The sequence below is a fragment of the Antechinus flavipes genome, chromosome 1, assembly GCF_016432865.1.
Source record: "Antechinus flavipes isolate AdamAnt ecotype Samford, QLD, Australia chromosome 1, AdamAnt_v2, whole genome shotgun sequence".
In the NCBI taxonomy this organism is placed as follows: domain Eukaryota; kingdom Metazoa; phylum Chordata; class Mammalia; order Dasyuromorphia; family Dasyuridae; genus Antechinus; species Antechinus flavipes.
Genome location: NC_067398.1, coordinates 495,314,291 through 495,335,986, shown reverse-complemented (window position 1 = coordinate 495,335,986; position 21,696 = coordinate 495,314,291). Strand labels below are relative to the sequence as shown.

The following is a 21,696-nucleotide window of genomic DNA, read 5'->3' as shown; positions in this document are numbered from 1 at the left end:
TGTGGGACACTAATAACTGGGGTGAGGAGAATCAGGGCAGACTCCCTGTAGAAAGCCCCCTAGAGCATGGATTTTAGAGAAAAGAGGGACTATAAGAAAGGTTAAGATGGAATGCCTTCCAGGTGGGGGGCACACCTAATACAGATGCAGAGTGACAGGAGCCAAATATCACTCCTGTGTATGAAGAATAGCAAACAGCCAGTTTTGGTGGATTATAAAGTGTGTAAAGAGAAGTAAGGTGTAAGCAGGTTGGAAAGGATTTTTTAAAAAAACCTTATTGGAGATAGTAGAGTCCAGAAATAGAAATTCCTGTCAATGGTTACTCCTTTATTGAAAGGTACAACTATTTGTTATTGAGGGTGGCAATTCTTTGAGGATAAAAATTCTTTTGACAAGGTTGACTGCCTGTCAAGGTTACCTTCTTGATAACAAGGCTAACAAGGTTTTTGCTCTGACATTGATGGTATCTCCTTAATGAGGTGTGAACTTGCTCTTGCTAAGCATTCTTGGGCTGATAGACACCGAGTTAAGAATAGCTTACAGAACTGTATCTAGCCATATCCCTGAGTTATGCCCTTGACTTTGACCTTTAAAGGAAATACCAGAAGGCAGAGCTGGAAGATGGGAGAAAACTGGAATTGTTGCAGTCAGAGAAAAGTCTCTTGAACACACAAAGATTCAGATTCACCAGACAGAACCGTGCACAAGTCAGAAGCCCCATCTCACTGGAGATCACATGGCACATGAAAGGGAAGAGCAACCTGGTCCCAAAGATGGGAGCAGCCTGAAGTTGGGGTGGAACAGTGAAAAGTCTGGTCCAAGGAGAATGTGAGAGTGAAGCAGTGAAGGAGTTCCTCCTCCAAGTGGAAGAAATTTTGGATCAAACAAAAGCTAGAGTTTATCAGCAGCAAAGTACAATGCCATAAAGCAGAGGAGAAAACCAGGGTTATGGCCCCTAAAGAATACTGTGAACAGTAATATTGTAAATTATGTGAACTCTGCTGGGGTTGGGGATGGGGAGGAGGAGAAAAGAGAAGAAAAAAGTTTTTGCTGCTATTCTTCCTATTTTTAATATCTCAATTGTATCTATATTATTGAATATGCAGTGGTAATTTTCTCAGTCTTCCCTTCTTTTTTTAAAATTAGATCTATAAAACTCCAAGAAAATGCATTCTTATCAAACCCCTGCCAGGAATTTGCTATTCCTATATTTTTAGCCTTACTCCACAGAAAGCATCTTATTCAACAGCTGATTACTCCAAAATTTTGCCTTTCTCTTCTTTTTTTTTATTTAAATAATTTTTTTATTGACAGAACCCATGACAGGGTGCTTTTTTACAACATTATCCTTTGCACTCACTTCTGTTCCGATTTTTCCCCTTCCTCCCCCAGCTGGCAAGCAATCCTTTACATGTTAAATAGGTTACAGTATATCCTGGATACAATATATGTGTGCAGAACCGAACAGTTCTCTTGTTGCACAGGGAGAATTGGATTCAGAAGGTATAAATAACCCGGGAAGAAAAACAAAAATGCAAGCAGTTTATATTCATTTCCCAGTGTTCTTTCTTTGGGTGTAGCTGCTTCTGTCCATCCTTGATCAATTGAAACTGAGTTAGGTCTCTTTGTCAGAGAAATCCATTTCCATCAGAATACATCCTCATACAGTATCATTATTGAGGTATATAATGATCTCCTGGTTCTGCTCATTTCACTTAGCATCAGTTCATGTAAGTCTTGGCTTTCCTCTCTGTATTCATCCTGCTGGTCATTTCTTACAGAACAATAATATTTCATAACATTCATATATCACAATTTACCCAGCCATTCTCCAATTGAGGGGCATCCACTCATTTTCCAGCTTCTAGCCACTACAAACAGGGCTGCCACAAACATTTTGGCACATACAGGTCCCTTTCCCTTCTTTAGTATCTCTTTGGGGTATAAGCCCAGTAGAGACACTGCTGGATCAAAGGGTATGCACAGTTTGATAACTTTTTGGGCATAGTTCCAAATTGCTCTCCAGAATGGCTGGATGTGTTCACAATTCCATCAACTATGTATCAGTGTCCCAGTTTTCCCACATCCCCTCCAACATTCCCCATTATCTTTCCCTGTCATTCTAGCCAATCTGACAGGTGTGTAGTGGTATCTCAGAGTTGTCTTAATTTGCATTTCTCTGATTAATAATAATTTGGAGCGTATTTTCACATGGCTAGAAATAGTTTCAATTTCTTCGTCTGAGAATTGTCTGTTCATATCCTTTGACCATTAATCAATTGGAGAATTTGCCTTTCTCTTCTTGAAGTCCTCACTTTCCACCTGTACCGCTAGAGTTTTCTGTTTCTTCCCCATGACTCCATAATCTTTAATAATACTTTAAAGATTCATTTTGACATTATCATTTGTGCCCACATGAATCATCAGAAGCTTTTTCCGTCATTATATCTGATGGGCTTCTTTTGTGTAGTAGGCAGTTAACTAATGAATGTAATGTTACATATGAGTACTTGAAAATATATTAATTTGCAAAAAAACCTGAAGTTCAATGGTGACTGACAGGAAATGAAACTGTAGAGAAACCAACATTTTGTTTTCAAGGCAGAGGTAATAAATGGATGATAAGGAAGAAAATAGCCTACCAAGAAATTGAAAAATAAGATTAAATGATATAGCAAAGTTGACCGACCAGCTTATTAAATTTGATTTTTAGACTAGGGAACCTAAAAAGAATGTAATAATGTTTCAAAAGGTCCTGAGTTGTTGTTCTGGATTGAAAGAAACTACTTTGGAATGTCAGGTGGAATATACCCCTTCAAGTCTGAACTAGTAGTAGAAGGGGGAAAAATGTCTTCTGCTTTTCCATTTAAAAGAAGAAAAGTGACTAGTTCTATCCTTTAAGTCTTTAAGACACCAAAACACATTTTGTGGAGTCAATAAATAATTTATTTGTGATTCAGACTGATAATACTCTTTCAAATCCTTTGTAAGATTTTCCAGCTTTACTATATATTTAAAACAATAAAAACAAAATCTTTCATTAAGGCAAGAAATGATATGGTGGGGAAGAGGAGGTAGATAGCATGAGAATCCTAAATTGGGCCAGTACTGGTTTTGATGCAAATGTTATGAATCACATTTTTTAAAAAATTCTATTAAAATTCATCCCTAAATACTTCCTTGTCCCTTCTTTGCAGAGATGAGAGATCAATTGTGTAATCACTTCATCAGATTTTTTTTCATATGTTCATCAATTTTGCTGTTTTTTAAAATTATTTATTTTAAAGAATGGCTCTCTGGGAGAAGATGGAAGAAAGATCCAATAAATAATCTTGGTGATATAAAAAAGATATCAAAAATATATAAAATATAAAAAGTCTTCTCTACCCACTGATTCATTTATTTATTATCTGGTCTCCGTTCCTTCTGAGATCTGTACTAACACATCTTTATTCTAAACATGAAACATCCCTTTGAGGTTTAAAGGGTCTGGAAAAGCTATGCTACTGATTTCCCTGACTTCCTTTAAGTCCCACCCCAAATTCCAGCATCCATAGAAAATCTTTCATTAATTCTAATGCCTTTCCTCTTTTAAATATTTCCTGTTTATCCTGTTTATAGCTTGCTTTGTATATATTTGTATATGCTGTCTCCCCCATTAGCTTATGAACTTATTGAGGGCAAGAATTATCTTTTGCCTCTTTTCTAATTTCCAGCTTTTAGTACAATATCTCAGTAAGTGCTCAATAAATGTTGATTGACTAATTAATTGATGATGGTTAATAATGCTATGTTGTTTTTCTCAAATAAGCCATTTTTTTGTAACTTGAATGGAAATGCTTTCCACCTGAAAGATGAAGGAGGTCAATTTTTTAGTCCATCCTCTCTACCAACCACTTTCTAGCTATTCCTATAGCTTGGGGTATGGAGTTAATTTAACTGTTGTTCAGCTTGTTTTCTGAGTGTAAGGTTTGTTTTCTGTTTCATTGATTGAAATCTCTAAACAATTTTCTAGTTTAAATGGGTCACCTGAATAGAATGACCAGCATTTGCAGATCTTCAAATAGTCATATTTAAAACATAAAAAAATTGGTTTTTTTCCTTCCTTCTTCTGCTGGATGAGTATTAATTTGTGGTAGGATTTAAAAAGAAGGCTTGTCAGTCCTATTGGACACAAAAGTGGTCTTTAAGCTTTAGGAGAGCTCATAGCTTGGATGTGTAATCCCCACAAATGTGCATTGTGGCTCTTACTTCATTTCTCTGTTGCTAATATCTAATTATAACATAAGGGTATTTGGTGTATAAGTTACTGTCCTCTTCAAAAATTCGCTGTCAAAGAAAATCCTCTTTATGAACCAAATGTGAAACTCTCCTCCTTGTAGGACATCTGTAACTTCCAACCTCATATTCCCAAATACACACATAGTAGGACCTATAATGTCACCTTTTACTTTGTTTGAATTAAGCAATAATTTCTGATGAAAAAGAAATTTCCTGCAACATTAATTAATGTCTTGCTGGAATTGCTAAGGGCCTGAAGGAAAGCCAAGGGCACTTAAACCAGTCAGTTATTAACTACCAGGAAATATTGGACCCACAAGGTATTAATGGTTATTATAAACTCTGAAAGTGAAGTGGTGAGGGGAGAAAGAAAGAATATCTAATGTAATTAATTTTTATGCAATGAAAAGTTTAAAAATAGAAGCATCTGTTGCCATAGTCACACAGCATTCAGCCCCACCAGTAATGGTTGACCGTGTCCGGCATTCATGGACAATAGAATGTTTAGACCTGACTTTCAGCAAAGGCAGAGCACAGGAAAGCAATAACCAGGCAACCCAAAGACATCCACCCCTGTAAGGCATTTTTGCTGTTTATTTCCTCATGAGGAAAACTTGGACTTTTCAACTATCACTGTCATCTGTTTGAAATTTTTTTCTAATGACCTTCACTGGTCCCTTCAGACAGAGGCCTCTGTAATATATATGTATATTTATAACCATATACACAATAAATATATGAACATAATGTATATACATATACATATGTATATATAAATATATTATGCATATTTATGTGTGTGTATATATATATATATATATATACACATATATATATGTATATATATATATATAAACCGAGGTCTTCTTGAATCTAAGAAGATCATTTATATGTAGTTCAACCCTCTAGTTTTACATCTGAGGAAACTGGACTCTTTGAAGGTTAAATGGATTGCCCACAGTCACACCAGGCAGTAAAGAATATGAGATAGGACAGGGCCCAGGCTCTTTGGCTCCTGGGATACTGCTTTTTCCACTGTACCATGTGCATGATAGAGTTAGCAAGTGAAACTACAAGACAACAGGGCTCTGAGACTGTACCACTTGAAATTTCCTGCTTTGTCTTCTAGGGGCTGTACGTGGCCTTTGACAATAGAGGGGTGTTTATACACGCAGAAATAAAGGAATAAAGGAGGGGGATGGGATCTAGGATCAATTAGTTAATCAGCAGACATTTGGTAAATATTTATTATGTGCCAAACTTTTTGTTGTTGTTGTCTGCCCTTCTTTCTCAAAAAAGACCCTGATGTCAGGGAGGGGATGCAGGGAATTGGTGTGGAGGGAGGGCGGGAGGGCTGGGTCACTGCTCACTGTCCCTTCTGGGCCCACCTGGTCCAGGGGCCAGAGAGAGATCAGGACTACTGAAGACGGCCCTCACTCAGGCCTTGTGTCCCATCTATGAAATGGTTCGTGTGGTGAAGGTTACAATACACGTCCACTAAAACAGACACAAATTGTTTGTCATTTCTGACTCATCCATTTGATGTTTTCTTGACAAAGACAGTGGAGCAGTTTGCCATTTCTTTCTCATTTTACTGAGACAAACAGATGTTACGTGACTGGTCGAGGTTTAACAACTAGTACGTGTCTAAAGCCACATTTGAACTCAGGTCTTCCTGACCCAAGGTCTAGCCCTCTATCCACTGTACCACCTACTTGCCCTCTTTACAAAACAGATACCAGATCATCTGGGGTAGATGTGGGAGAGCAGGGGAGAGCAGAAATGGCACTTTAGCTGAGCCCCAAAGGAACTAAGGGATCCAAAAGAGGGAGATGAAAAAAGAATTCATTCCCTCATGGCAGGACAGACAAAGCAAAGACATGAGGATTGCTAGATTGTCTGGGTTATACTTTGCATAAAGTTTTATTATAAACTAAGGCTTGAAAGGCAGTTTGATTATAGGCAATCTCAGGTTTTATACAAATCGGGAGGAACTTTTATGTAAGTTCCTTTTTATGTAGTTATATAGTTCCTTTTATATGTGTCCCATATTAGGACCAAAATATATCTAGAGCTTACAGTGTGTCTGTGGGTGATGGTGGGAATTGTCCTGTTCTTTTGGTAGCTTTAATTCCTTCCTCCTGCCCCCACTTCTTCGAAAACATTCTTACTTTTCTGATTTCATGTAGTCTTCCTCCTGAATTTTCCTCTTGACTGCAAAAGAACAGGTGAAGAGAACATGACCAAATTTCAGGGTAGAAACCATTCTAGTTCCTCTTCTCTCCCACTTTTAAGTCCAGACTTCCTCCAAATTTAAATATAACAAAAATGACATAACACCTCCTTGAGATTTGCTGGCAGTCAGGTAGCTAACTTTGCTGCCTGTTCAAGGAGAATAATAATTCCTCAATTTCTCTCTCTCTCTCTCTCTCTCTCTCTCTCTCTCTCTCTCTCTCTCTCTCTCTCTCTCTCTCTCTCTCTCTCCCCCTCTCTCTCTTTGTCTCTCTCTCTCTCTGTGTCTCTCTCTGTCTCTCTCTCTGTTTCTCTCTCTTTCTGTCTCTGTCTCTCTATTTCTCTATTTCTCTGTTTCTGTCTCTCTGTCTGTCTGTCTGTCTCTCTCTCTCTCTGTCTCTCTCTATTTCTCTCTGTCTCTCTGTTTCTCTCTTTCTGTCTGTCTCTCTCTGTTTCTCTCTGTCTCTCTCTGTCACACACACACACACACACACACACACACACACACACACACACACCTGGACTAGTAAATTTGTTGCTCAGTCGTGTCCAACACTTTGTGACCCCTTTTGAGTTTGTTTTTTGGCAAAGTTACTGGAATAGCTTGCCATTTTCTTTTCCAGCTCATTTTATAGATGTGGAAACTGAGGAAAAACAAGGTTAAGTGCCCACAGTCATATAAATAAGTATCTGAAGCTAGGTTTTGAACTCAAACCTTCTTGACTCTAGCTATCCACTGGGCCATCTAGATGAAGGACCAATAAATTATTTTGTACTATACTACCAAGCTCAAGACAGAATACTAGGTTTCCCTCTCCAAGGAAAAGGAGAAAAGAGAAGTAAGTAATTTTTATATGCACTAATATACTCATTTTATTTAGGGACAGCTGTCCCAACTTTTTCATCAGTCTTTGCTCTCTCCTTACCTACTGTTTCCTTGCTGTCTACAAACATTCTCATAATGTCTTCTCCATTTCCAAAGACCCTTACCTGATCTAGCTTTGGACCATATCATTCAACTCAAATGGCTCTCTACAAAGTTCCAAATGATTTCTTGAATACATGTTGCTAAATCTAATGTTTTGAAGTCTCTAATCATCCCTCAGCTGTCAAACTGATCCTCCTAAAGTGAAAATATGACCACATTAATCCCAATCCCCCTACTTCTACCCATTCTCCCATACAGTAAACTATGATCCCTTCCCTTTACATCTGCTTGGCTTTTGAAGCCCTTTATAACTCGATTTATTCTATCTTTTCATTCTTCCTTTATCTTACTCCTTTCTCTGTATTTTACCATCCAGTGGCACTGACCTTTGGGTATTTTCACCTGATGTCCCCCTTCCTAGAATTCTTTGCGTTCTCATCTCCATCCCTGACTTCCCTGACCTTCTTCAGATCCCAAATAAAACACACTTTTTATAAGAACCTTCTTAGTCCCAGTACCTTCCTCTAAGATTATCTCCAATTTTCCTGGCTGTATCTTGTTCATACATAACTTCTAATGTCCTTTCTCTCTGATTAGACTGTGAGCTCCTTGAAATCAGGACATTAAACTGTCTTTTGCTTTTCTTTATATTCCAAGCATTTACCACAATGTCTGCCACTCAATCCTATAAAACTGCTAGTGTACTTGATTCAGTCAGAGAGTCAATAAACATTTATTAAGATTTTACTATGTGTTAGTTAGCTAAGCACTGGGGATTCAAAGAAAGAAATAAGATAGCCCCTGAATAGCAATATCAAATCAAGTAGCACATAATCTTTTTCTTTCTTATTCCCTCTTCTTTTATTTTTTTCTATAAATAGCATTTCATTTTTCCAATTACATGGAAATATAGCTTTCAACATTGATTTTTGTAAGATTTTGAGTTCCAAATTGCCTTTTCTCCCTCTCTCCCTTACCTTCCTCCACCCCAGGAAAGCAAGTAATCTGATATAGGTTATACATGTACAATTATTTTATTTTATTTTATTTTTATTATGATTTAAAAAAAATTTTAATAGCTTTTTATTTATAAGTTATATGCATGGGTAATTTTACAGCATTGACAAATGCGAACCTTTTGTTCCGATTTTTCCCCTCCTTCCCCCCCAGATGGCAGAATGACCAATACATGTTAAATATATTAAAGTATAAATTAAATACAAAATAAACATACATGTCCAAACCGTTATTTTGCTGATGTACAATAATTTTAAACAAATTTCTATATTAGTCCCGTTAAAAAAGGAAAAATCAGAACAAAAGGGGAAAACCACAAGAAATAAAAAGCAAACACATTTTTAAAAGGTGAAATTAGTATGCTTTAATCTGTATTCATTCTCTATGGTTCTCTCTTTGGATGCATATGGCATATCCCATCCCAAGTCCATTGGAATTGTCTTGGATTCTTGGCAATTGTGCATCGCCAAGAATCTAAGTTTATCAAAGTTGATCATCACATAATCTTGCTGTTAATGTGTACACCATTCATCTGGTTCTGCTTACTTTATTAATAGTACACAATCTAACAAGGGAAGACAACACTTGGAAAAAAACCTGAAAAATTGGGGGGAAAGGGGAATATAACAAAGCCAGGGTCATGATAAAATTCTTCTATCAGGGAAGAGAAAGGCAGGTTTCAGAGTTGATTTCATCTTGTAGAATAGTGAAGTTTCTGGAGATCATCAAGTCCAGGAGAATATCCAGGTGTAAGTGAAGAGGTGAATTCTCTTGTTTGACTTGTCCTTTTCTGGCAACCAAATCCTTCCCACCAGTGTGAGCTCAGATTGGAGTGAACAAACCAGACTAAAAGGTAAAACATTGATCCATACCATCTATACAACATTATAGTGTTGGGGTCTACCCCAGACGCATGTCAAGTATCTCTTATATAAACAAAAACTTGCTAACACATAAACAGTCCAAATACTAAATGAGCTACCTGGAGAGATAGTGAGCTCCTTATCAATGGCTGGCTGTAGAGGATGGATGAATACTTCCTGGGAATGTTATAGCTTTTTCTTCAGATTAAGTGGTTAATTTAAGTCATCTTTGAAGTCCCTTTCAAATCAAAGATTCTATAATTCTATTTTCTACTTCTAATAGTTCAAAAGCCCTTTTATTTTTGTGAGTATCATGTAATTTGCATGCTTTGTTTTCTCTAAATACCATTAACATTTTATTCAGATATACCACCGTAGCCTGGCATTGGCTCTGGGTTCTCAAAGGCCAGGTCAGTAAAGTACAAGCCCTGGGACCTTTGTCATAGATTTAGAGGTAAAAGCATCCTTGGAGGTCATCTAATCCAAGGACTGAATTAATGACCCAGGAATAATGGACTGTTTATGGTCTGATGATCAGCCCAGGTCCATTTTGAAGACATTCACAAGACTGTCCAACAGGTAAAAGTTTGGGATTTTTCTTGCTATAATAAAAAACAAACAAACAAAAACTCCACCTAATAAAGCTCAGACTGACTGATCTGTGATGAGGAAGATGATAGTCAAACCTAGGAACAGATTATCAAAGAGAGAGGAAAGAACCAGAATGATACAAAAATGATCAATCCTTCTGTTGCTGAAATATGGGAATAATAAGGGCAGGAACATGGGCCACTACCACCATCACTACTATCCAACATCATTTGCATGCAAAAGGACTTTGGTTTCTTAGCTGTGTGATCCTGGGCAAGTCACTTAACCCCAATTGCCTCAGCAGGACTTTGGGATCGAGACTCATTTTATTGCCACAATCCTGCAAGGTCCCAGCAGCCTTGATATTCCAACTCATCACCATCTTCTACCCCTCTGATTCAAGGGGGGAGCGATGAGCTCCCATTTTAGGACACCCCCTCATTTCTCACCAGACTACATGACTCTGGAACATCTTTGACTTTCTCCACCTTTTATGTTAGATACCTTCACTGCATACCCCTCCCTCTTCACTCCTTCCTTTTGTGGGTTGTCTGTCCCCTTTAGATTGTAAACTCATTGAGGGCAGGGATCATCATTCTTTTTTCTTATTTATATTTCTAATCTATTTTCATTTTCTTTTAGTTTTAGCACTGCATCTGGCACACAGTAGACACTTAATAAATGTTTATTTAGTATTGATTAACCTCGGTAAAGGTTTTGTAGAATAGTACATGAAATGAGTTTTATGAATCAAAGGATATTTTAATTTTCATTTATTATATATTTTACCACAAACAATTTTCTAATTCAAATTCAGATAATTATCTGAGTTTATATGTCCCAAAGTCAGTGTAATCCAAAGAATGGACCTAATCCTAAACTGAAATACTCTTCCTTTTTCTTTCTTCTCTTCCTCTTTCTCTTTTTTCTTCTTCTTCTTTTCTGGGGTGGCTAGGTGGTACAGCAGCTAGAGCATCAGTCCTAAAGTCAGGAGGATCTGAGTTCAAACACAACCTCAGACACTTGACACTTACTAGCTGTATGACCCTAGGCGAGTTCCATCTGATGGTGATTCATTAAGAGCTTTCACCCAAACCCTTGATAGAAAGAGATCCTCTAGTTATCTTATCTTAGTAGACAGGTGGATAGAAAATAAAAGTAATAGTTAGGTAGCTAATGCTCTATGTTCTCAGCAGATGGCCATGAAGAGGTGAAATCCACCCAATGATAGCACAACCTGGCAGAGAGAACATTTGCGATGTCCAGCAGAGGACAGTGGGCTGAGATCTCTGGAGCTCTTCTAAGCTTTGCAAAGGGAGGGAGCACTCAAGTTGCTATATGACCCAAATCTAGTGACAACCTCTGCTAGCCCGTTTCCTCAGCTATAAATTGAGGGTAATAATATCACTTACCTGTTGGCGTTATTGCAAGGATCAAAGTGAAATAACATATGTAAAGTGTTTTGTAAATTTCAAAGCACTATATAAATGTTAGCTATAATTATCATTTAAATTTTTCCCTATGATTAACCCAGAAAACATGCTTCCATTCCTTTACTACTCAGCACAATATGGGGAAATTAGATGAGATTTATTAAAGCATTTTCCAGGCAAAAAGCTGGGTATGATAAGACAATTAGAAGGAGACAGATGGGTGGTGCAATGGCTAGAGCACTAGGTCTGGAGTCAGGAACACCTAAATTCAATTTCAACCAGAGTTACTATTTGTATGATCCTTCACCTCTGTTTATTTCCATTTCTTCTATAAAATGAGGATAATAGCTCCTACCTTCCAAAATTGTTATAAGGATTCAAATTAGATAATATTGTAAGGTTTACAATATTTGTAAAGTTTTACAAATGCATCTCTGTATACACTATTATATACTAATAATTACATACTAAATAATAATAATGTTATCATTATTTTAGCCATTATTATTAAGTCATGTTAGGATCAGTCCAAATGCTTTGCTTTTTTATTTTATTCTAAGATTTATGAGAAGTCTTGACTGTCACTGTGCAAAGGATCTGGGCTTTTATGGGAATGGATACTCTCTATCCATACAGTTCCCAATATCTCTATACCTCTATGTCTCAATGAGTTTTTGTGGCCAAAAGGGAAAAAAAAAGAATTATCTCATGGCTAGTTTGTTTAAACCATAGACATAGGGCAAACATTCAACCTTTATGAAGTCTTTTGCTTGTATTACCCATATAAAACTCCCCATAAACCTCCCCCACCGCTCTCTAGGGGTCATTAAAACCAGTGAACCTTATGGCCCAAAAGTTATAGTCCACCAAAAAGGAAGGGATACTATGAAAAAGTGTGTGTGTGTGTGTGTGTGTGTGTGTGTGTGTGTGTGTGTATGCTCAATACACAGAGCCATTTTAAATGCAAATTCTCATCTGTCACACAGATTTAATACAAGGCTGTTGGGTTTTTTTTTTAACTTTGACTCAGCTGCAAGATGTGCTTTTAACATTTTTAAAAAGTTTTATTATTTGACATGACTCAAAAGATCAGGAAACATGATTTTAAAATGCATGAGGGGTTTAGTAGACTTTTCATAAGGTTTCTTTTGGCTTCTTTTGGCTCTTAATGGTACAAATGTGCTCCATAAAAATCTGTTTTTATGTGAATGTGTTGTGATGGTTGCCCTCACAAATTCTCCCTGGCCAGGGATGCTGGCAAAGGGGCTAAGCGTTCCAGAGCAGGGATGTGTCATTCTGCAAGCCCTTCATCCTTCTTCTAGCCTTTCAACAACATGTTAGCAGCACCACCACCAGAGGGCACACAAGGGCCAGAAGTGCAGATGAATCCGCTTCCATCATAGCTGGAAAGCCTCCAGATTGAGCCAGTCCAAACTCTTCATTTCACAGATTAGGAAATACAAAGTGACTATTCCAGATCAGGCAGCTAATAAGTGGCCTAGTCAGGACTAAACCATCACTACATCCTCATCCCGGCTTTTGGTCAGTTCATACTGCTCTGACCTCCAGTTATCAGAAAGTGTTCCTAAATGATTAAATAGATATGAAATATTATTTCAAAAAACACTTTGGAAGGACAAAATACAATATGATGTAAAGAGTGATGAATTAGAAGAAAACTTTGGTCTCTGATTCTCCCACCAGTTTGACCTTGGGCAAAATATTTAAATTCTTGGGGTCTCAGTTTCCTCATTTGTAAAAACAAAACAAAATAAATAAATGAATGAATAAAGGGAGAAGGATGGTGAATAGACTAGATAACCAGTATTGAAGATCCTTTTAGGGCTAAAGCTATGGTCATGTGACATTTAACAGAATTCCCTCTCAAAATTTTCTTTTGAACAAATGAATTTTGAACATTTAAAGACAAACATTTCTCAAAGACATTAAAATTTAAGCTAAATATACCAAGACGAATAAAGTATTTCATTTGTCTTTGAAAATTCAGTTTATTTAAAGTCCAATATGGGGAAATTAAATGAGAGTTATTAAAGCATTTTCCAGGAAAAAAGCTGGGTATGAGTCCAGGTGGATTTGAGGAAACATAGGTAGGTGGAACAAATCGCCAACTGGCTCTTGGAATTAAGAGTTTTGACTTTAAATCCACCATTAGGCACCAGACTAGTTTACTAGTTGACTTCATTTAATCCTATTTGCCTCAGTTTGTTCATCTGTAAAATGAGCTGAAGAAAGAAATGGTGAACCACTCCAGTATCTCTGCCAAGAAAACTCCAAAAGGGGTCTAAAATGATTGTTTTCTAAAATATTTTGATAACTATATTTTAATATAATTAATTTTCTTTATAATCCTATGTATTTCATGAACATTATTCTGAGAAGGAGTCTATAGAGTTGGACATGACTGAAATGACGGAACAACAAAAAGGAGTGCTAATAGTTCATTGAAGATTTTGAAATAGATTATGGGCAAATAATGGCCAGAACGTAACATTCACTGTACTTTCTTATCAGATGTCCAAAAAAAAATTTGATTCAGAATTCATTCATTGCTCACTTGTATTGCTTCCTCTGGCAATCTATCTTCCAGAGTGAAAGCACAAGAGAGGCGAACATTTCCCCCAAAAAAAAACCAGTACACCTAGTCCTTCCCCATTTTGATTTCAATATATTGCTGGTCGACATAAGAAATTAGATGGAAATTTTGGGAGAGTTTTGTGGAAGCTGCAGATGACACAGAAAACGTTTAGAAAGTCAGAAATAATGAAATATATATATATAATATCAAAATATTTTATTTTTAATGCCACAATAATTTAGACTTTTTCTCCAGTATGAAGATATGGCAAACAATTTTTTACAAAGATTTTCCAGCTCCCCCTAACCTTCCTGATGTTGAAGAGATAATTGTATCTGGTATCACCTTATTCAGTTTGAGATATTTTAGGATTGGACAGCTAAGTTCCTCTATCATTTTGTGATACCCAACTAAAGTACTGTTTAGTCACCAAAATCACTTGTTTCCTTTTTTCTATGGGACTTAGAAACCTGAACGAATTACATTCACTTAGATGAGGTGAGTGACAAGAGGCACCATTACCTAGAAAGCAGATTGAGTGGAAGTCAGCAGGACCATTTTTAGTTCTGTTTTTTTTTTTTTTTCTACTCATCAGCCTTGTGATTTTATATCAATACATAAGGCTTTGTCATCTGTAAAATAGGGAAACAGATGCCTTCCAGCCCTACCATTCCATGACAAGGTTTAATCTAGGTAACTCTTTCAACTTATTGTTTCTTTGAATTGATATGAATGCTTTTGGTCTACCAATAACAACCAAAGAACCTGTTAAATGTAACTCAAATTAAAAGTATTTGCTAATCTAAACCAACACTGACAATTCATATTCTTAGTATCTTTAAAAGAAGTCTTTCCCAATCCCCCCACAATGGTAGTGCTTTCTTTCTGGTGATTACCTCCAATTTAGCCTGTCTGTATCTGGTGTTGGAGAAGGAAATGGAAAATCATTCCAATATCTTTGCCAAGAAAACTTCACATGGCGTTACAAAGAGTTGTACACAACTGAAATGACTGAACAGCAAAATTATCTCTCCCATTAAATTATGAGTTCCTTGAGAACAGGGATTTTCTTTAACCTTTTTTTTCCCCCAGTAATTAACACGGTAAGTGGAACTTAGTAAGCATTATTAACATTTATTGTTTTCTTCCAATTATTTTTGTCTTTTTATGACCCCATTTGGAGTTTTCTTGGCAAAGATATTGGAATTGTTTGCCATTTCCTTCTCCAGATCATTTTACAGATGAGAAAACTAAGGCAAAGTTAAGGGACTTATTCAGGGTTACACAGCTAGTATCTGCAGTTACATATGAACTTAGAAAACGGAGTCTTCCTGATTCCAGCCCCAGTATTCTATCCACTGTTCCATCAGTTAGTCAATAAAGTCCTGTCCAACTGAAGAGTTATTCTCTATTTTTTTCCAAGCTGTTTTGAATGTGTTAGCCTCTTATCTGGAAAGGTTTCCTCAGGTTTTCTGAGTTTGATCCTTTGATTCTTTGATCTGTCAAGTCACTTATTACTTTCAAAAGAAAGCCAATCTCCCCCATTTTGCCAGTCAAGTGAGTCAAAAGCAACAAAGTGTTTTCTTTGGAAGGATACAACTTATAGCACAGCATAGAAAACAAGTTTGTTTGTTTAAAAAGGGCTGGAAGAAAGATTTATAGAAATTACATTTCTCTGCTAATGATCCACCATAATGACTATGTTATTCTGCCTTATCAAAAAACACCTTTGAATCAAAAATGCTTCACTTAGAGATTGTGAACTTTTCTAAAATATTTTGATAACTATATTTCAATATAATTAATTTTCTTTATAATCCTATGTATTTCACGAACATTATTTTGAGAAAGAGTCTATAGACTTCACCATTTTGCCAAAGGGGTTCATGACCCTTCAAAAAAAGTTAAGAACCCCTGATTTATACATATTCATATACATACAAATTCTAATTATCCCTCCGAACACACCCAACTACCTTTTCCCACAGATCTAGTTACTCCTAGAAATCTCTCTTTTCTGAACTCTTCACACTTACCATCTATATCAATAATTTGGGCATCTAATCAGAAATTGTTTAGGATTGCAGGATCCATCCTCTTGTACATTTTTAAAATGACCCTATCACCCAGGGCAGTGGTATGGAATATAAATATATCCTCAATTAGTTATTTGTTGATTAAATCAATATGTAACCAAATTCACATTTTAAATAAGTCAAATTAAGATAACAAATGAAGAATTTAATTTTGGACAAATACAGTAGTCTATTTAAAATTTCCCCTCCAAATATTTTTTTAAACCAAAAGACCCTTTTCCCTCTATCGTGTTACCCTTAGAAAAAATTCTTCAGGATTGTTTATATATCTACTAATGTGGACAAATGAGACATGTTTTTAAAAATGGTAACTGGCAAGATTGAGACTAATAAACAAGAGTTAAACTCATTTAGTTAGTAATTCTGTGACCTTGCATTTGATGGCCAGTAGTCCTGTAAAGTAAGTTAACTGGAATAAGCACCTTGAAAATTTCAAGGTAGTTACTTAAGCAGAGTAATTGAATTCCTAACTAAACTGCACAGATCATGGTCACCAGTACATGAGTTCAGGCTGTTAAATCAGTCTGCTTAGGCAAGGAAAAAAGACTTAATTTTCCATATTGTTGGTAGGTTGTTTTTTTTTTTTTTTTTCTAGCATGAAAAAGCTGGCAAATTTGGGGGGGGGGGTTTGAAGTCTTTTATTGGTATACAAACTGTGACCCTGGATGTGCCATGTGGAATATACTGTTTGTCTTTGGCAAATGTAACTTGAAGCCACACTCCTTGTTGGCTGCCAGTTTCAGGAGTGATGGTATATTCCTTCTCCATTACTCAGTTTACTTTCTTGAACCTGAAATGGAGTGGAATTTCAATGTAAAGTGACTGATTAGCTGCAGGGTTCAATTTAAGCCTTTCATTAAATTTAATTCCTGATCTCAAAACATTTTGTTTCTAAGAAAAGTGTAGTGAGCTTTCTTGGGTGTCCCAAAGTTCACCTCAGTGAACTTGAGAAACTTGCCAGCTGACAGCCTTTTAGAAAGTCGTTCATATCATACCAAAATGTGACTATACAATCTTCCAGTGACTAACTTCTGAATGATATCCTCTGAAGACTAATAAAGCAGGTGTAGTTTGCTACTTTTAGACAGAGCATTCAAGATCCAATAAGAAAATCCCAAAAGGGCATGAACTGAATTCTATACCCCTTGTATTCCTCCACTGGTGTTTATGGCAAGCAAAGGACCTTACAATCAGGAAGTACAAAATGATGAACTGAATGAATGAATCTCATTTCAGTGACAAAAAAATAACCTTATTGCTTTTTCCTCTGACTCTAGCACTGTGACTCTGATCAGTTTACTACACCTTTAAATAAGTTTCTTCTATAAATTGGGAATGATAATACTTAAACTATCTCAAAAAGCAACTATATAAAAGAGACAATATGGTATAATGGTAAGAGAATATAGATTTGGTGTTTAGGAGACAGCTTCAAGTCCTTTCTCTGTTGTGTATTTCCATAATCACAGTCACTTAACTTAAGAGAAGTGAGTTTCTAGAAAGGTATCAGAGGGGTTTTTTTTAAATGTACATCCTTATATTTAATCCTTAAAGAAGAGTTATAAAGAGGCCCCGGTATTATTCTGTCCCAGGCCTTGACTCCAGAAATATGAAAATTTTCAGTGGGAATTTGTAAATGAACTTAGTCTTTGGTTTGTCTTATGCACCTCTTTAGATTTATGCATACACACACACATAAACAAATCAAACAATCTAATAGCTCCTTCCACCAAGCTTCTGATGAGTCTATTATCCAGCCTTTCATAAACAATTAGAGAAAATAGATCATAACATAAAAAGAGGGGTGAGGGGAATGTGATTCAAATGTCTAAATAGGAGATCAGAGAGTCTTAGCTGCCACATTTAATTATAGACTTACAGTTTTTTGATATGGAAGAAACTTTAGGACCAGTCCCTTCATTTGACAGTTGAAGAATAACTTTCTTAAAAGATACACAGATAAGATTACATTACAGATTATAATAGCCCCCAACTTTTTAACTATGGTTTCTGACCCTATATAGGGTCTTTTATCTGAATGTGGGGGGGTCAGGAAATTATGATTTATTATCAGAAAATGTTTGATTTCTATACCCATATACCTATATAATCAGGACTACATAAAAGTGATCTCAAGTAGAAAAAGTTTAAGAAGCCCTACAATAGCCCAGACAGGATTTGAATCTGATTCCAAATCCATTGCTCTTTCCACCATTATTTGTCAAAGTCCAACGATTTAACTGTTAAAATTTTTTGTGGTTATTTTTTCCCTTGGAGGATTGTAGTAAAGTGGAGCATAAATGAATCTTTGACAGTTAATTATATCATTTAACAATTTTCTTAACTCTACAACAATTCTCTCACACCACTGACACCGATTTTTACTTATGTGTACACTTTCTAGTGTTCCACATAATTAAGATATTTGCTTAGACAAACCCACCTGGATCATTTTGTGCAGCAACTTGTGTTCTTTCTCACTTGAGAGGAGGAGGAGGAGGAAGAGGAAGAGGAGGAGGAGGAGGAGGAAAGAGAGAGAGATACACACACAAAGAGAGAGAGACAAAGAAAAAGAGACAGAGATAGAGACAGAGAGGCAGAGAAAGGCAGAGACACACACAGAGAGACAGAGAGTCAGAGAGAGACAAAGTGAAAGAGAGACAGAAAGAGGCAGAGAGACAGAGACAAAGAGAGAGAGGCAGAGAGACATACAGAAACAGAGAGACAGAGAGAGAGACAGAGAGAGAGAGAGAGAGAGAGAGGAGAGAGAGAGAGAGAGAGAGGAGAGAGAGAGAGAGAGAGAGAGAGAGAGAAAGAGAGAGAGAGAGAAAGGCAGAGGGAGGAGAGAGGAGCCTGTCCAAACTTCCCGCCCCCTGCGCAGACAAGCCTCCCCCCATCCTCCTCCTCTTCCTCCCTTCCCCTCCGCCCCCCCTCCGCCCCCCTCAGCCGGTCGCTGGCTGCAGCTTTGTTTTCTTCCCAGGTTTCATTTCCCACACGTGATACAGTGTTATTGCAAAGAGCGCTTCGTAGCGTTAGCGCAGGGCGAGTGCACCTATAAATACTAGTAACATCGGCCAAGGAGAGAAGAGGGAGCGAGGCGAGAAGGGAGAGGAGGAGGAGGAAGGGAAGGAGGGTTACGGGAGAGAGAAAAAGCGCACCCGCAAGTCCGCTGGAGGAGGGCCCCCACCCGCCCCTCGGAGCACCCAGGGCCAGCGCGGGGCAGAGGGAGGCTCGCATGCCATGCCACGCGGGGGGCCGGAGCGCGGTAGCTGCGGCCGCGCACGCTGCTGCTGCTGCTGCTGCCGCCGCCGCCGCCGCCGCTGCTGCCGCCGGCCCCGGGCTTCCTTCCCTAGCTTAGCCCTTCCGCGCCTCCTCGTTATATCGGGGCATCGCTGAAAACGGAGACAATGGCGGCGGCGGCGGCTGCAGCGGCCACCACCGCCACCCCCACCACCAGCAGTAGCAGCAGCAGCAGCAGCAGCACCAGCAAGAGCACCAGCAGCGGCGGCAGCAACAGCCGAGGCGCTCCCGCCGACGCCAGCCCCAGGGGCAGCGGGACGGACGCGGGGCAACAGCAGCAGAGGCAGCCCTCGCAGCAGCTGCCACCCGAACCCCCCAGGAAGCAGCGCATGGACCCGCGGCGCCGACAGGCTGCCCTCTCCTTCCTCACCAATATCTCTCTGGACGGGCGGCCCCCGCTGCAGAGCGAGGACTGGGGCAGCGGCGAGGAGAACGGAGCGGCCAAGTCCGGGACCGGCGGCGCCGCGGGCGGCAGCGGCGGAGTCCGGGCTCGGCTCAGCCTGCTCTCGGCGGCCGACAAGGGCAGCTTCTACGCGCCCGCGGCCGCAGCGGCGGCAGCTGGAGGGACTGCCTGTGCGCTGCTGCAGCAGCAGCAGCTGGGCTACTATCCCACTGCAGCAGCGCCCCACTGCGGGGGTGCCCGGGGGCTGATGAGCCCCCTGAGTGTAGACCGGGCATCGGGGGAACTGTCTCCGGCTAGCCGGCAGCCACCTCCCCCTCCGCTCCAGCAGCCTCAGCTGCAGCAGCAGCGTGACGGGCCGGGGGAGGGAGGGGAGGAGGAGTTGGAGGAAGATGATGCCTTTGCCCCGGTGCAGGTGCCGGCGGCTACTTTCTTGGGCTCCGGGACGCCGGGGAGTGGGAGCGGCAGCCGGAGCCGCCTCAACTCCTTCACTCAGGGAATCCTGCCCATCTCCTTCTCCAGACAGACCTCGCAGAACTATTGCTGTCTTGAGCAGACGGGGCAAGTGGGCGCCTTCGAGCAGCTGCAGAGGTCCCGGTGAGTACGCGGAGGTGGGGGGCGTCCCACACTTTACATCCTTCGCTATCCCTCGCGGACTCTCGGGATCGGAGTCCGGGATCCCTTTCTCATTCCCTGTGGAATCCTTGCACGCTTTAACATCTTTATTTCTCGTGCACCTAAAATACAGAGCCCAGGCTGACTCTCTGGGCTGTAGTCCTGGGTCTACTCCCCATTCCCTGTGGGATCCGTGCTTTCTTGTTTTGTTTGGCTGAAGTGCTAAAACTGTGTGCACGTGGAAAAACTAGGGGGAGGAGGAGAGTGTGTGCATAAAACATGCATAAAACAGGAGCACCAAATACATAGAACATGAGCGCTCATGCAACATGGATGGAGTGGTTGGATGATCTCATTAAAAAAAAATAAAAATAAAAGCTTACACCAAAATCTTCCATCACAAGAGGGAGATCACTAACTTCCTGAAATCCCATCCAGAATGTGAGAGGCACCCTCCCCACTTTCTCAGACTTGGCAGGGCTGGAAGTGGAACAGACAAAAGTTGGCTTCCTAAAGCCTCCCTGCTTTCACCCCCGCCCTCCTGGCTTTGTGCATGTGTATGAGGAAATTTAAAACTTGTTGCAAAAATACTTTGAAATTCTCCCAAGAGGTCCCTGCTTATGAAGCTTTCACATGTCACGTTCAAACTCTTAGGTTTTCCCATTTATTTGTCCTTATTTGTTTTTTGCTTTTTCCAGGAAGTTGTCTTTTAATCAGTCTACTTCCTATGGTCTTTGAGTAGTAGGGAAACCCTTCAAGGCTTTACCTAGAAATTTTGTTGTTGTATTAGTTGAGCAAGTATAGGTTCAGGTAAAAAGGTGTTCCTAGAAGCCCATTAGGATTTACAGTGAAAACATAAAAGTACTGGGCAAGTCAGTACCTTTGTTTATTATCTGGGTAACAACTGAAGCATGTCAGAGGCATGTAGAGCCTTGTGCAGCTTGTTCTTTGGCATATGGTGGTGGAAATGAGGAGATGAGGTGGGAAGAGAATATTAGTAGAAGACAGGGATATGTTAGGAGCTGCCACCTTTTATGACCAAGGAATTGTTGGGCTTTGAATCCTATGTGAATGCTCTTCTAATCTTTTTTTCTGTAATGAGTCTTCTGTCCCAACCATTGCCACTTATAGAATCTCAAACCATGGTGTTACTTTGCCAAAACTTGGCTTGAATGGAATGGATGCAGACTTTTTTTTTTTTTTTTTTTTTTTGCCCCTGCTATCCAAAAGGGGGCCTGAAAGCCACTTCTTTTCCAGTATCATTCTGACCCAGGTAGGAAAGCAGCCTACCAGAAAATTAATCCATCCATCTACACCAGCCTGCAAAATGGGAAAAGAACCATC

At 39.1% G+C, this 21,696-nt stretch overlaps 1 protein-coding gene across 1 annotated transcript in view; it reads left to right on the top strand.

The window, feature by feature from the left end:
* Nucleotides 1-19,350: 19,350 nt before the first annotated feature.
* CABLES1 (Cdk5 and Abl enzyme substrate 1) overlaps nucleotides 19,351-21,696 on the top strand; it is a 150,446-nt gene continuing 148,100 nt past the window's right edge. Inside the window, exon 1 of the mRNA XM_051970341.1 lies at nucleotides 19,351-20,334. Coding sequence (XP_051826301.1) covers nucleotides 19,445-20,334 — 890 coding nt within the window. The 5' untranslated portion in view covers nucleotides 19,351-19,444. The remainder of the gene's footprint in view (nucleotides 20,335-21,696) is intronic.